General features: G+C 42.2%; 1 protein-coding gene across 1 annotated transcript in view; it reads left to right on the forward strand.

Moving 5' to 3' along the window:
* Positions 1-13,864, forward strand: part of LOC137524388 (uncharacterized) — a 173,901-nt gene that overhangs the window by 12,955 nt on the left and 147,082 nt on the right. Inside the window, exons 7-10 of the mRNA XM_068244164.1 lie at positions 1,104-1,188; positions 5,400-5,552; positions 8,272-8,480; positions 10,825-10,916. Coding sequence (XP_068100265.1) covers positions 1,104-1,188; positions 5,400-5,552; positions 8,272-8,480; positions 10,825-10,916 — 539 coding nt within the window. The remainder of the gene's footprint in view (positions 1-1,103; positions 1,189-5,399; positions 5,553-8,271; positions 8,481-10,824; positions 10,917-13,864) is intronic.

The following is a 13,864-nucleotide window of genomic DNA, read 5'->3' on the forward strand; positions in this document are numbered from 1 at the left end:
AGCATCAGAAACACTTCCTATAGCTATATATTGCTATATATTGGTATGTAGACCAGCCCTGCCAGTGATGGTTAGCCTAGGCTGTTTAGCTATGTGGAAGTTACCCCCCGCCCCCCCAAGCATCCTGGCATTCTGGGAGACCAGGTATTATTTGCAATGGCTTCGGAACTCTCCATAAACAAACATTCTTCAGAGATGCACCTTACAGGACTGAAAACGACCAGCCAGGTCGGATTGCTGGGAGGGGTCAGGGAATGTTGTACACATCCCAGCAAAGGCCAACATCATTGGCCTTGGCCGAGTTTCATATATCGTGTATACAGAGTTTAAAGCGGAACTGCAGATTGCGCTATTATCTAGTCCTGCTATGAGCGCAGCACGCAATTGCGGCTGGAACGCAGAAAAAGATATGTGTGGCTCGGGGCGTGCAGGCACAGCTGCCGTCGACTCACAAGTCGATGGTAACTAAAAGTAGCTGGCGGCAGGAGAGTGGAGGATTGTGGAGGACCGACGCAGGACGGGAAGGCTGCATGGGACTGGCAAAAGCCCCAGGTAAGTAAAGCACTTTGTTTTATTCCAATCTTCAGTTCCGCTTTAAGAGACCAGGAATGGTCTTTTTGTAGCTGGGTTACTGAGATTCCAAAGGGGCAAGGAAAACAGCCAAGAAAAAGAAGAGCTCTCCAATACTCCACTCCACCAACAACTGAAATATCACTTTTGGGGGTTTCTAAGACAACTTTCTAAGATGTGTCACTCTTCAATTATTTGTAACATTGCAACTTCCTCCATTTTACATACCAGGGCCAATATGCAATTCAGTTTTTCTCCTGAGTTTTCCCCTTGGAGATAATTTTTCATCTTTTATTCAAAATAAATCTTCAACACTTTGCAACTGAAAAAAAGTATCAAAAAGTAGGTGAGAAAGTACTATAAAAATATTTTCAGTATTTTCCTCCTTGCTGGTGGTTTTAAATACATTTTATTGACAATTTTGAAAATATCACCTTGGAGAAAACTAAGGAGAAAAAGTTAATTGCATATGGACCTATATATTTGATTTTTTAATGCTGTGTGTTAACTATGTCTTATTTTTTTTAATCTAGAGAGGATCTCAATGTTCTTCTTAGAAGTGGTAACACTTTTAGTTACTGCGATCACAGTCTTCAAGAATATGGTTGTGCCTCAGCAGTAAGTTTGATGGTCATTCTTTAGTTTGTTTCTTAAATAAATTGTCTGTATTACATGAGCATTGAGAATAACATTTGTAATTGAAAGGAATACTATAGGGGGGTCGGGGGAAAATGAGTTGAACTTGCCCGGGGCTTCTAATGGTCCCCCACAGACATCCTGTGCCTGCGCAGTCACTCACCGATGCTCCGGCCCAGCCTCCGATTCACTTCTGGAATTTGAGACTTTAAAGTCTGAAAACCACTGCGCCTGCGTTGCCTGCGCAGTACGCTCTTGGTGACATCAGCGGGAGCGAGGACACGGCAATGCAGGAGCAATGGTTTTTAGTCTATAAAGTCTGAAATTCCAGAAGTGAACCGGAGGCGTGGCCTGGAGCATCGGTGAGTGGCTGTGTGGGCACATGATGTCTGTGGGGAAATGTTAGAAGCCCCGGGTAAGTTTAACTCATTTTCTCCCGACCCCAATACAGTATTCCTTTAAACCTTTTAAACACATTCTGGCATAAAGTCACAAAGATTTGCTCCTGTCTTTATTAAGAAGCATAGTCATTTTTCATCTTGGTGATAAATCTAATATTCATAGTATTCACTAATATTTCTAGGTCTTATTTTCATGATCTTCTTTGTGTATTCAAAAGAGAATAAAACTGCACTTTAAAAACTTTTGGGTCTGTTGCTGGGTACAAAAGTATCAGAAAAACATAGTTCTTTACCACATCTTTTTTTTTTTTAATAATTTATAATATTATACAATCACCCACAGTATGTGTCACTGCAGTATCTTCATACCAGAAGATGCAGAGTGGAAGGAAGCTCTCTTTGGGTTATACTTTTACTTCTCTCTGCCTCCCAGGGGCGTATCAGGGTAACATAGAGCCTATGGCAAACACTGAAATTGTGCCCCTTCCTTCTCTGGTCAGAGCCCCTCTCCCCTCAAAAACACTTTCTTTTGTACATGTGTTATAGCTGCCTTAATTTTTGGGCTCAGGATAGGGCTGAAGTTACTTTTTTGGAAAGATTCTTATTCCCTCTGCCCTCTTTTCTAACACTAAGCCAAGCGTGCCCTACATACATAGGTTAAGTTGCCATGTGTTCCCAGATAACAGAAATAATCTAATCTGAGGTTTAAGTGATGGGGTAGGCACAAGGGCAGGCACGGTGGCTCAGCACAGGAGCAGGCATGGCAGCGCAGCACAGGAGCAGGCATTGCGCCCATGGTGCTGTGGCGCCCATGGCATGAGCCATGCCTGCACCCCTCTAAATATGCCTCTGCTGCCTCCTCCCTTTCAGTGAAGCATTACCATTGGAACAGCTTAAACGTCACTAGGCAATGGACCCAAACTGTGCGGCTGCCACTGGCCCAAACACAATGATGTCACAGTGTCTGACAGCGTGTTTGGGCCAGTGGTAGCTACTGAGATTGGGTCCATTTCCGAGTGACACGTCAACTGTAGCCACAGTATGTGTCACTACAAGGGAGGAGTAAAATTATAACCAACAGAGAGCTTCCTTTGCTCGGTACCTTCCAGTTTAATGCATAGACACATAGGTAATCATATAAATAGATCAATTTATGAAAAAAAGTGGTGGTGGGGGAGAGCTGTGTTAAACTAATACTGGCTTACAAAGTCCAGTTTCATCCTCCTTTAACTTTAGTACTATATACTTAAGTTTAGGATTTGCTCCATATTTTAAGGATAGAATGCGGTGTGAAAAGTCAGTTCGCAATGAGGAATACAGGTTTTAATAACTCTTAAAGTGGCTCTTTTAGAACTCTTAGAGTGGGATTAAACTCTGAAAATTTAAAATTAAGTACCTGCTCTTAGGTACCTAAAAGAAAATTTAAAGCCAATCCCATGTTCTAAAATATTTATTTTGTATGCAGAGAGCAGCACAAGGTTTTATCACTCTCGTAATCGTCAAGATAAGCATTGCAGCTCTCTGGCTTTCTGCCTGGCCTGCTCTTCCTCCTTTTTCATGTACTGCAATAAGGAAGCAATAATGAACAGATCCTTAAAGAAACAACATGATGAATCCTTAATATAAGGCATAAAGTACCACGCAAATTCTTAAAATAATGACTCAATCTCTTAAATAAAGCATGACGTGAACATCTTTTGTGAATGGACATTAAAATGTGTGTTATGTGGCTGCCCCTCCCTGCCTCTGTGCCCGCTGCCCACTGCACCCCTTCCTGGCTGCTACTCCCTCCAGCTCTGTGGCCCCACGGCCAGGCAGGCACCACCATCCCCCCCCCCCCCCCACTTCCACCACCTGAGGAACCTGCCCCCCTGTCTAATGATTTACCCTAACCTCACCCTCCACCATAATCCTCTTTCTAATGCCTTACCTAACCCCATTCACTAACATAATACCTTTTCTAATGCTTAAAATATGTTTCCCTTCTTAATGCTTAACCCTAATCTCCCCCTCTATTGTAGTCCCTTTACTAATGTGTAACTTCCCTTTTAGAATAATCCCTTTAAACATAAACTAGCACTAAAGTCCCGAACACATGCTGGAGAAAACTTGAACGAGGTGGCTGTGAACGACCACCTCTGCCAAGAATCTACTGTGTGTACAGTGGCCCCTGACACCTAAGGTAGCGATCCGCTGGCTGGATAGAGTAATGGTTAAGGGCTCTGCCTCTGACACAGGAGACCTGGGTTCGAATCTCAGCTCTGCCTATTTAGTAAGCCAGCACCTATTCAGCAGGAGACTTTGGGCAAGTTTCCCTAACACTGCTACTGCCTATAAAGCGTGCCCTAGTGGCTGCAGCTCTGGTGGTTTGAGTCCACCAGGAGAAAAGCTCTATATAAGTCTTTGTCTTTGAATGAGTTGGCTGATCTCTGGCAGAGGGCATCTTTCTTCTTACTCACCCTGCCCGCCATGTGACGTCACTCGTGTGATGCTCCGCCAGCCCCCCTCCACATAGCAATAGAACATGTCTCTAGCCTAGAGGATAGTGACGCATCTCTACAGTGTCAGCCGGTCATCCAAGGAACTGAGCAATTATCACTTGCTGGTGAAATTCCTTGTACGTGTGAACGGAGCTTAAAGCAAACCTAAACCAATGTAAATTTTTATCCAACTGTAATGTATGCCATTGTGAAGATACTGCGGTAAGAAGCAAGCACTTACCGCAGTGTCTGCACTTTTGTTTTTGCCCCCCCTTCCTCAGAAAATGCCTCCGTGCCTCCCCATCTGAATCCCCATCGACTGACCAGTCGATGAGTGTAAGTCATTGACTTTCCACAAGACATTCCTGGGTCTTAGCATCGATCACTGTGTCTTGTAATGAGGTACATGCGCGGCTTGTTTATGTGCGCGCGTGTTACCTCTGACATCACATTTGTGCATGCACACATGACCAGGGAGCGGTGACTGAGCGCGTTTATCACCCCCCGCATTCAGTGATTGTGCTCCAGATTACCCTGACATGCAGGACAGAAGAGCACACGTCAGAAGAGCAGTTCCACCGCACGGCCGCGCGCCAGACATCAAGACGCTCAGCTAGTGCACTGAAGTTGAACAGTGCACGAGCACGAAGCAGGAAATTCCTGTCAGGCGCACTGCGAGGAAGACAGAGAGGGTTCATGCACCATATTTGAAAACACAGTCAAAACGAAATTGCAGATGTGAAGACAATGCAGGCAAGGCGGAGTGGCGAAAATCAGTTCAGTAGCCAGAACAGAAGGTGGGCTGCTTGGAGAGGTGTTTTTGCAAAATATACTTTTTGGTTTAGGTACTCTTTAAGTTGTAGGCTAGGGCAGGATAGGATAAGACCATAATGTATTCTGATAGCTTGCTCGTCATGATTTCAGAAAAATAATTGTGAATAATTACATTTCACAATAGACTATTTCATTGTACCCTGGCTACCCCGAAAGCTAAAAGGGGCCATTTTCTATGACTGGAGTAACATTTTAAAGGAAGCTTTAAAATGTGAAATGGAAGCCAAGTGAAGAGATCTGCAAAGAGCAACAGCAGATAAAGAGTAGCAACAGGCATGGATTAATGTAGCTGCAGCCCTTGTGATGGACTTCAGAGGCAAGAGACTTGTTGGAAGCTGTAAAAGAAGAGTCTTACAGTTGATAAGAAAAATAATAAGGGCATGTAATTTGTTAGTTTGTTATTCACTTGACATAGGGTGAGGCATTTTCCCTCTGTGACAGAATATCTTTAAAAATGACTACTTTTCTTTTCTTTCAGGTTAAAGATGCATCGGTTGAAACTCTAACTTCTATCTTGAGTTGCTTCTTGACAGGCCCTTCAACCACCACTACTAATGAAGGATTTGCTTCATTTTTCGCACAATTTCCCATCGACAAACTGTCTGCACTCTTCAACGCAATCAATAATCAGGTAATTGTCAGTCTTACCATCTCTACCTCATGCTATATCACTAGCCAACAATAGGCATATTGGACTGCAGCCATGATTGTGTATGTTTGCATTAGCCTTCTCTGCTATTTTCTATATAAACTATATAACTATATAAAACTACCTACAGTGCCCTCCTTTAACCTTTTAGCAGCCAATTTATTTAGAGGCTTGCAAGTGCTCCAGGCCAATTTATGTTAGCACATTTTTTTTTTATTTGTTACATTTCCCTGCTTTTAATTAGTACTGCTGTAATGTGTATCTATGGCCACCTGTCACTAGGGAGCAGTGTGAGACAATAACAGAGGACTTCTGCTTCCAGTTTCTATATTTTCTGCTAGGAGAGATTGATCAAAGTATTCCAAGAATTTACAGCACAACGAGTTCTGTCGACTGAGGCCAAAAGCAGTGCACTTGTCTCAAACAAGATAACTCTTTTGAAGCTGCTAATAGGTTATTTATGTACAATGTCCAACCTGCTCAGAGCCATGGGAAATTAATTCTGCAGGAGAAGCAGCGGTCTGGGCTTATAAAATGGTGCATTAAAATAGAGCACATATAATCTAGTACTGTGTAAGAGGATGTGTCATTGACCACCAAAAGTTAAAGTGTCAAATGAGGCTACTGCTGAAATAGTCATGTGACCCAAAACCTGAAACAGTAAAAAGTACCTGTGGGTTGGAATACTGCTGCTTGGTTTGGCATCAGCAAGGTGTTCAAGAGGAACTGTAAAGTCATATAGTAGAATCAGGGGTGTAGCAATAGGGGGTGCAGAGGTTGCATCTGCATCGGGCCCTTGGGCCAGAGGGGCCCCAATGGGCCCTCCCTCAACTTCAGTATTAGCTCTCTATTGGTCCTGCACTCATAATAATCTCTTCTATAGATTCTTTGAATAGTGGTAATCATTAACAAACTGCACCCCATTCCCTTCTTGCACCTCTGACACTAATTGCCATTGGCAGGTTTTGGTGCACCGTATCAATTGTTATATATAGAGTGCCTGGGGGCCCCAATGTAAAACGTGCATTGGGGCCCATAGCTTCTTAGCTACTCCACTGATTAAAATTCAGCAAATTATTCAAGATACCCACCTTACAGCATCAGAAACACTTCCTATAGCTATATATTGCGGTATATTGGCATGTTGCCCCGCCCTCCCAGTGGTACTTAGCCTAAATATGCAGAATTCTTACCCCCCAGAGCATTCTGGGAGACCAGGTATATTTTGTACTGGCTTCAAAATTCTAGGAAACAAACATTCCTGCAGAGATCGCCTGCCAGCACTAAATATGTTACAGCCTGCGATACATTTCAAGGAATAAATCAGGGAGAGGAGAGATTTGACATTGGGCAAACACTGACTAAATAATGTATAAAGTAATATTGTAAAACAAAGAAAAAGCAATTTTACTTATTACCTTACTTCCACTACAAATCCTCTCTCAGACTGCAGGCTTTCTAGTCTCAAAATACCCCAACCTGTAATTCTGAAAGACTGGAAACTGCTTGGATGTGGGTCTACTGATCCAGTACTTACAACTGGTTTATTAGACATTAGCTCACCAAACTTCTGCTATTAAGGGACAGCATAGGAGGTGAAGTCTAACTTTTTGTGCCATGAGTTGAGCAGTAAAGAGGCGTAATCAATATATTAGGTGACGACTGGTAAAATGTTAACAGGCTTGCTACATGCTTGCCTGTGCAATCTTAAAGCAAACCCGAACTAAAACAAGAAAAGTAATGATACACACGTCATATCTACCTCCTGCATAGTCTGCTGACCAAACTCTTTCTCCTCTCCCGCGACCTGTTTGTCCACTGGGATTGATGGAATTCTCCATCCTCCATTTTAAAGATGGCGATGACTCTGTAGAAGTTCCCAGGTCAGCACACCGTTAAAGAGGAACTCCAGTGAAAATAATGTAATAAAAAAAGTGCTTCATTTTTACAATAATTATGTATAAATGATTTAGTCAGTGTTTGCTCATTGTAAAATCTTTCCTCTCCCAGATTCACATTCTGACATGTATTACATGGTGACATTGTTACTGTGGGAAGGTTATGTAGCTGCTCCTAGCTGTTTTGGCTGTTAGAGACAGCTGTAAACAGCTATTTCCTGTCTGTTAACATTGCTACATTGTGGCAGTTTGCCCAGAGTACTGCGGTACTCAGAGCTTCTTGTGTGAGGGGTTTCACCACAATATCAGTCATACAGCGCCCCCTGATGGTCTGTTTGTGAAATGCAATAAATTTGTCATGTAAAAGGGGGTATCAGCTACTGATTGGGATAAAGTTAAATTATTGGTCGGAGTTTCTCTTTAACCACTAATGTTGCATGAGCTGTAAGGAAACATGAACATTACCTTGCACATTAGTTGTCTTTTCAGTTATAACTGACATCAACTGATCAAGGGGAAAAGGGCCCTAAGGCTTCTAGTTCTGACAAGATTTAGTTGGAACTGGTAGGAATCATTCCTTGAAGAAAATGGTGAGCTTCTGAGAGGAACTGGCTGTGAGGTAAGTATGTAATATTCATTTTCAGGTAGATCATGTGTTTATTTTAAATAATATTAATCGGTTCAGGTCCACTCTATGGTTGGCAGTAGAGTGGGAAGGAATATCACATTGGATAAGTGAAAGCCATATCTCAGCAAGATTTACATGGCTTTGCGCACTGTTCATGTAAAATTTTGTCTTTCAGTTTGCATCTTCCTCTATAACACCTTTGAACAAAGAATACATCTTGACTGCAGCAGTTGAAGCACTGATTAAAGATCCAGTGAACTTGTTGCCTGGTACTCTCGCTACGTGGTTTCAGGAGAAATTGTACCTTGTTATTCCGGCTATTAACTCTAATATCTTGGGTTGCTTGGCCACAACCTCAATCACATGTGATGGATTAGCAGCAATGTGAGTATTCTATTTCCAGCTTATGTGGGCTTTTCAAAAAGACCACTAAACTGTTATTGCTATAAATCAGGTATTAATGTGCCCATTAATGAAACCATTTTGATTGTACAATCTTACCACTTTTCTGTAATATGAAGGACTACTTGAAGTATCCATTCAAACTATATTTACTCAGTTTTCTCTTCTACTTCATAAGGTTTGTACTATTGTACAATTAAGATTGTATCAGTAGTGGGCATCTTAAACGTGTATTCACTCAATTTACCCTTATACTACATATATTTGGTAAGATTGGATTCAAAAGATTGGATCCTTAGTGGTCACTTTAGATAGATGCTGTTCAAATACCTTCTCTAGAGGTTATATCTTTGTATGGCTTCAGTGGTGAAGGTCAGTGGAGGGACGTGAAAGTGTAACCATTGTGGAATTCTCTCCGTGATCAGCGCACAGGACGTGCGCTGACACTGCGGAAATCCTCCACAAGCGTATAATTTGAGGGAACCCAGCAAAAGGTGCAACGCACCTGTAGAGGGAAATTCCTGTCGGCAGGTGGAGCTGTAGAGTGCAGAGGAACAGCTCCTCTGCCCTGCCACAGATGCCAGACAGGAATTGTACGAAGCGAAGAAACGCAGGGCAAGATAGCCCTGAAAGAGAGAGATCAAAGCGACAGAGGGTATGTGTGTCCACCAATCTAGTCGCCACCCTGCAACGATGAACACACAACCAGGAAGATAAACTGAGAAGGCAATCGCCAGAGATGGCGATTGCTCACAGTGACACAAGACCGAATAAGCACAGATGAGGAATGTATGTATGTCCACCAATCTAGCCGCCAACCTGCGATGGTGGAAACACAACAGAGGAAACCAAGTGAGAACGCAATCGCAAGAGAAGCGATTGCGAAAGAGAATGAGCACAGGGACAGAATGTATGTATGTGCCCCAATCTAGTCGCCAACCCGCGACGGTGCACACACAACAGCAGAAACGAAGTAGGAACGCAATCGCAAGAGAGGCGATTGCCAGAGGTGACACAAGGCTTAAGCAAGACAGGGCATGAGAGTAGCAAACGCACAGCAAATCATACAATGAGAGGATAAGGAAAATAACAAACACTAACTAAACGCGAACACCGCACTCATTCGCAACAGCGAACGCGTTTTACCATGCGGTCTCCACGTGTTAAGCACAACAGAGACAAGCACGCCTAAGTAACCACCGACAGACAAACACAAAACAAAGAACGCGAGCGCTTGCTTAACCGTTACCTCACCGAGCCTCCAGCAAGCGTTCGTATCAGACAAGACAGATACACGAAAACAGGAATAAGTGAGAGATACGATCCACTGCTCTTTCCGCCAGAGCGAGTGCGATCCAAGTATAGAAACAGAGCGAGCTGGATCCACTGCTCTTTCCGCCAGAGCAGGTGCGATCCAAGTACAGCAAGAGAGTAGGAGAGCAGAAGGATCCACAGCCGCTACCGCTAGAGGCTAGTGCGATCCAAGCACGACCGACAGATGAACAGAAGGGCCTACCAGTAACAACCGCTTCTCTGGTTAGTACCCCACAGACAGACAGAACAGACAATACAAATAATACAATCCTGACTGCTCTAGCAAGGATGCCTAGTGCAGTCCCAGGAATTACTCTAAGCTAATCTTCAAACAATAAGCATGGCTGACACTCCAGGAGTGTTTCACAGGACAAACCGTTATGACCAGCGACGTACTGTGGAATCACATGGTATATATAGAGCAAGCCTACAAAGGATGTGGCTAGGCAATCTGCATGCCAAACGTATGCAAATTCCTCAGCAGCAGCAAGCTGCAAAACTGACAAAAGGTCTCTCTTCCAGAGACCTGCAGAATGCAGACCTGAACAGTGGTCAAAAAGCTGCCTGCCTGTGCCTGTGCCAGCTGAGCGGATCATTACAGAAAGGATGATAGATAGACAGACAGAGAGACATATAGATAGAAAGATAGAAAATAGATAGATAGAGAGACAGACAGATAGATAGACATACTGTATAGGTAGACATATAGATAGGTAGACAGATAGACAGACAGACAGACAGACAGACAGACAGACAGACAGACAGACAGACAGACAGACAGATAGATAGATAGATAGATAGATAGATAGATAGATAGATAGGCAGACAGACAGATAGATAGATAGATAGATAGATAGATAGATAGATAGATAGATAGATAGATAGATAGATAGATAGATAGATTGTAAGATTTCTGCCCCACAACCTTTTGTTTCATTATGTTTCTCTGTTTGTCCATTTAACTATTTTGACAATTGTGCAAGATAATTATTCCCCATTTATTTTATTCTAGCGTTTCTGCCCTGGATCTACAATTTTCTGTGTTCAACAATGACACCAAAGTTTACATAGGAATGTGGATCACCAAATTCATAGGATCACACTGTAAGTAACAAAAGCATTTGTAGGTCTAAGGGTCCTGTTACACCAGAGAGCCTTTTTCAGAGCGTTTTCGGTTTTTAAACAAAACTGACCATTGACTAATTTTAATGCAAGACAATGGGAACTTTTTTTTTTTTTTTTTTAAAGGAAAACGACCTGAAAAACACTTTCTGGTTTTTCTCCAGCCTAAGGTGGGCCTGGCTAGCCACAGCATACAATTTTTTTTTCAAAATAACATAACTTTATTATCAAAAATGACAAAAAAAACCAAACAAACTCCTTCTTTGTAAATCGGTATTGGAAATTCAGATTTCTGTAAATATCCAAAGAATCGCTAATAGGCATTTGTGTAGATTGGAATTTCCACAGAATCAGAAATCAGCATTTCCAACCCCATTGTACTCCTATAGCGAACTATAGCCAACTGCACATCTAGAACCAGTGATGTTTACTGTGGTACAATTATAGCCTAAAATGTAGATATTAAACAAAAATATATTTAAGTTTGCCTTTCATGATTAACCATTCAATTGTAGTATTAGGTCAGGGATGCGCAGCCTTCTACCTGTATTTGTTCCCATAAACTTGTAACTACCAGGCTAGCAGCTCCTATTGTGCTTTCCTGTTTGCATGGTAAGTATTTAGTTATGCATACAGTATGTTTTGCGTCTGTTTGATTGCTAAGTGTGTATTTGAGCTGTATAAGTGGTGCACATGAGGTGATAAGTCATTCAGATGCAGCCCATGTGGTGAGCGCTGGCTTTATTCTCTGCTTTCATGATTTAGGCTATGCATATGAAATATTGCCTATAGTTTCCCTACCACCTTCTGGATTTTATTGTTTCCCTACCCCCTTCTGGATTCTATTGTTTTCATACCACCTTCTGGATTCCATTCTTTTCCTACCAGTCTCTGGATTCTATTATTTCCCTATCACCTTCTAGATTCTATTATTTCCCTATCACCTTCTGGATTATGTTATTTCCCTACCACCTTCTGGATTATGTTATTTCCCTACTACCTTTTGGATTCTATTGTTTTACAACCACCTTCTGTATTCTATTATTTCCCTACCAGCCTCTAGATTCTAGTTTCTCTACCACCTTGTGGATTCTATTGTTTTCCTACCACCTTTTGTATGCTATAGTTTCCCTACCACCTTCTGGATTCTATTATTTTCCTACCACCTTCTGGATTCTATTATTTCCCTACCACCTTCTGTATTCTATTATTTCCCTACCACCTTCTGGATTTTATTGCTTCCCTCACACCTTCTGGCTTCTAATATTTCTCTACCACCTTCTGGATTCTATTTTTTCCCTACCACCTTCTGGATTCCATTCTTTCCCTACCAGCCTCTGGACTCTATAGTTTCCCTACCACTTTCTGGATTCTATTGTTTCCCTACCACCTTCTGGATTCTATTGTTTCCCTACCACCTTCGGGATGCTATTGGTTTCCTACTACCTTTTGGATTATATAGATTCCCTACCACCTTCTGGATTCTGTTATATCCCTTCCACCTTCTAGATTCTATTGTTTTCCCACCACGCTCTGTATCCTATTCTTTCCCTACCAGCCTCTGGATTCTATAGTTTCCCTACCAGCCTCTGGATTCTATAGTTTCCCTACCACCTTTTGGATTCTATTGTTTCCCTACCACCTTCTGGATTCTATTATTTCCCTACCACCTTCTGGATTCTTTTATTTCCCTACCACCTTCTGCATTCTATTGTTTTCCTACCACCGTCTGGATTCTGTTCTTTTCCTACCAGCCTCTGGATTCTACAGCTTTCCTACCATCTTCTGAATTCTATAGTTTCCTTACCACCTTCTGGTTCTGGATTCTATTATTTTCCAACCACCTTTTGGACTCTATAGTTTCCCTACCACTTTCTGGATTCTATTGTTTCCCTACCACCTTCTGGATTCTATTGTTTCCCTACCACCTTCGGGATGCTATTGGTTTCCTACTACCTTTTGGATTATATAGATTCCCTACCACCTTCTGGATTCTGTTATATCCCTTCCACCTTCTAGATTCTATTGTTTTCCCACCACGTTCTGTATCCTATTCTTTCCCTACCAGCCTCTGGATTCTATAGTTTCCCTACCAGCCTCTGGATTCTATAGTTTCCCTACCACCTTTTGGATTCTATTGTTTCCCTACCACCTTCTGGATTCTATTATTTCCCTACCACCTTCTGGATTCTTTTATTTCCCTACCACCTTCTGCATTCTATTGTTTTCCTACCACCGTCTGGATTCTGTTCTTTTCCTACCAGCCTCTGGATTCTACAGCTTTCCTACCATCTTCTGAATTCTATAGTTTCCTTACCACCTTCTGGTTCTGGATTCTCTTATTTTCCAACCACCTTTTGGATTCTATAGTTTCCCTACCACCTTCTGGATTCTGTTATTTCCCTACCACCTTCTGGATTCTATTGTTTTCCTACCACCTTCTGGATTCCGTTCTTTTCCTACCACCTTCTGAGTTCTATTGTTTTCCTTTTCCAGCAGTGGCTGGATAGTGTAATAGTTAAGGGCTCTGCCTCTGACACAGGAGACCTGGGTTCAAATCTCGGCTCTGAATGTTCAGTAAGCCAGCACCTATTTCAGTAAGGAGTTTCTTGGGCAAGTCTCCTTAACACTGCTACTGCCTACTGAGTGCTCTCTAGTGGCTGCCTCGCACGTGCTTTGAGCCCGACAGGAGAAAGGCGCTATACAAATACTGCAATTAATTAATTAATTACCACGTTTTAATATCCATTCTTTCCCTACTAGCCTCTAGATTCTATTATTTCCTTACCACCTTCTGGATTTTATTGTTTCTCTACCACCCTCGGAATTGTATTGTTTCCCTACCACCCTCTGGATTTTATTGTTTCCCTATCACTTTCTAAATTCTATTATTACCATCAGTATATCATTTCTAACATATCCTCTATATT

This window comes from Hyperolius riggenbachi, chromosome 7 (genome assembly GCF_040937935.1).
Source record: "Hyperolius riggenbachi isolate aHypRig1 chromosome 7, aHypRig1.pri, whole genome shotgun sequence".
NCBI lineage: Eukaryota > Metazoa > Chordata > Amphibia > Anura > Hyperoliidae > Hyperolius > Hyperolius riggenbachi.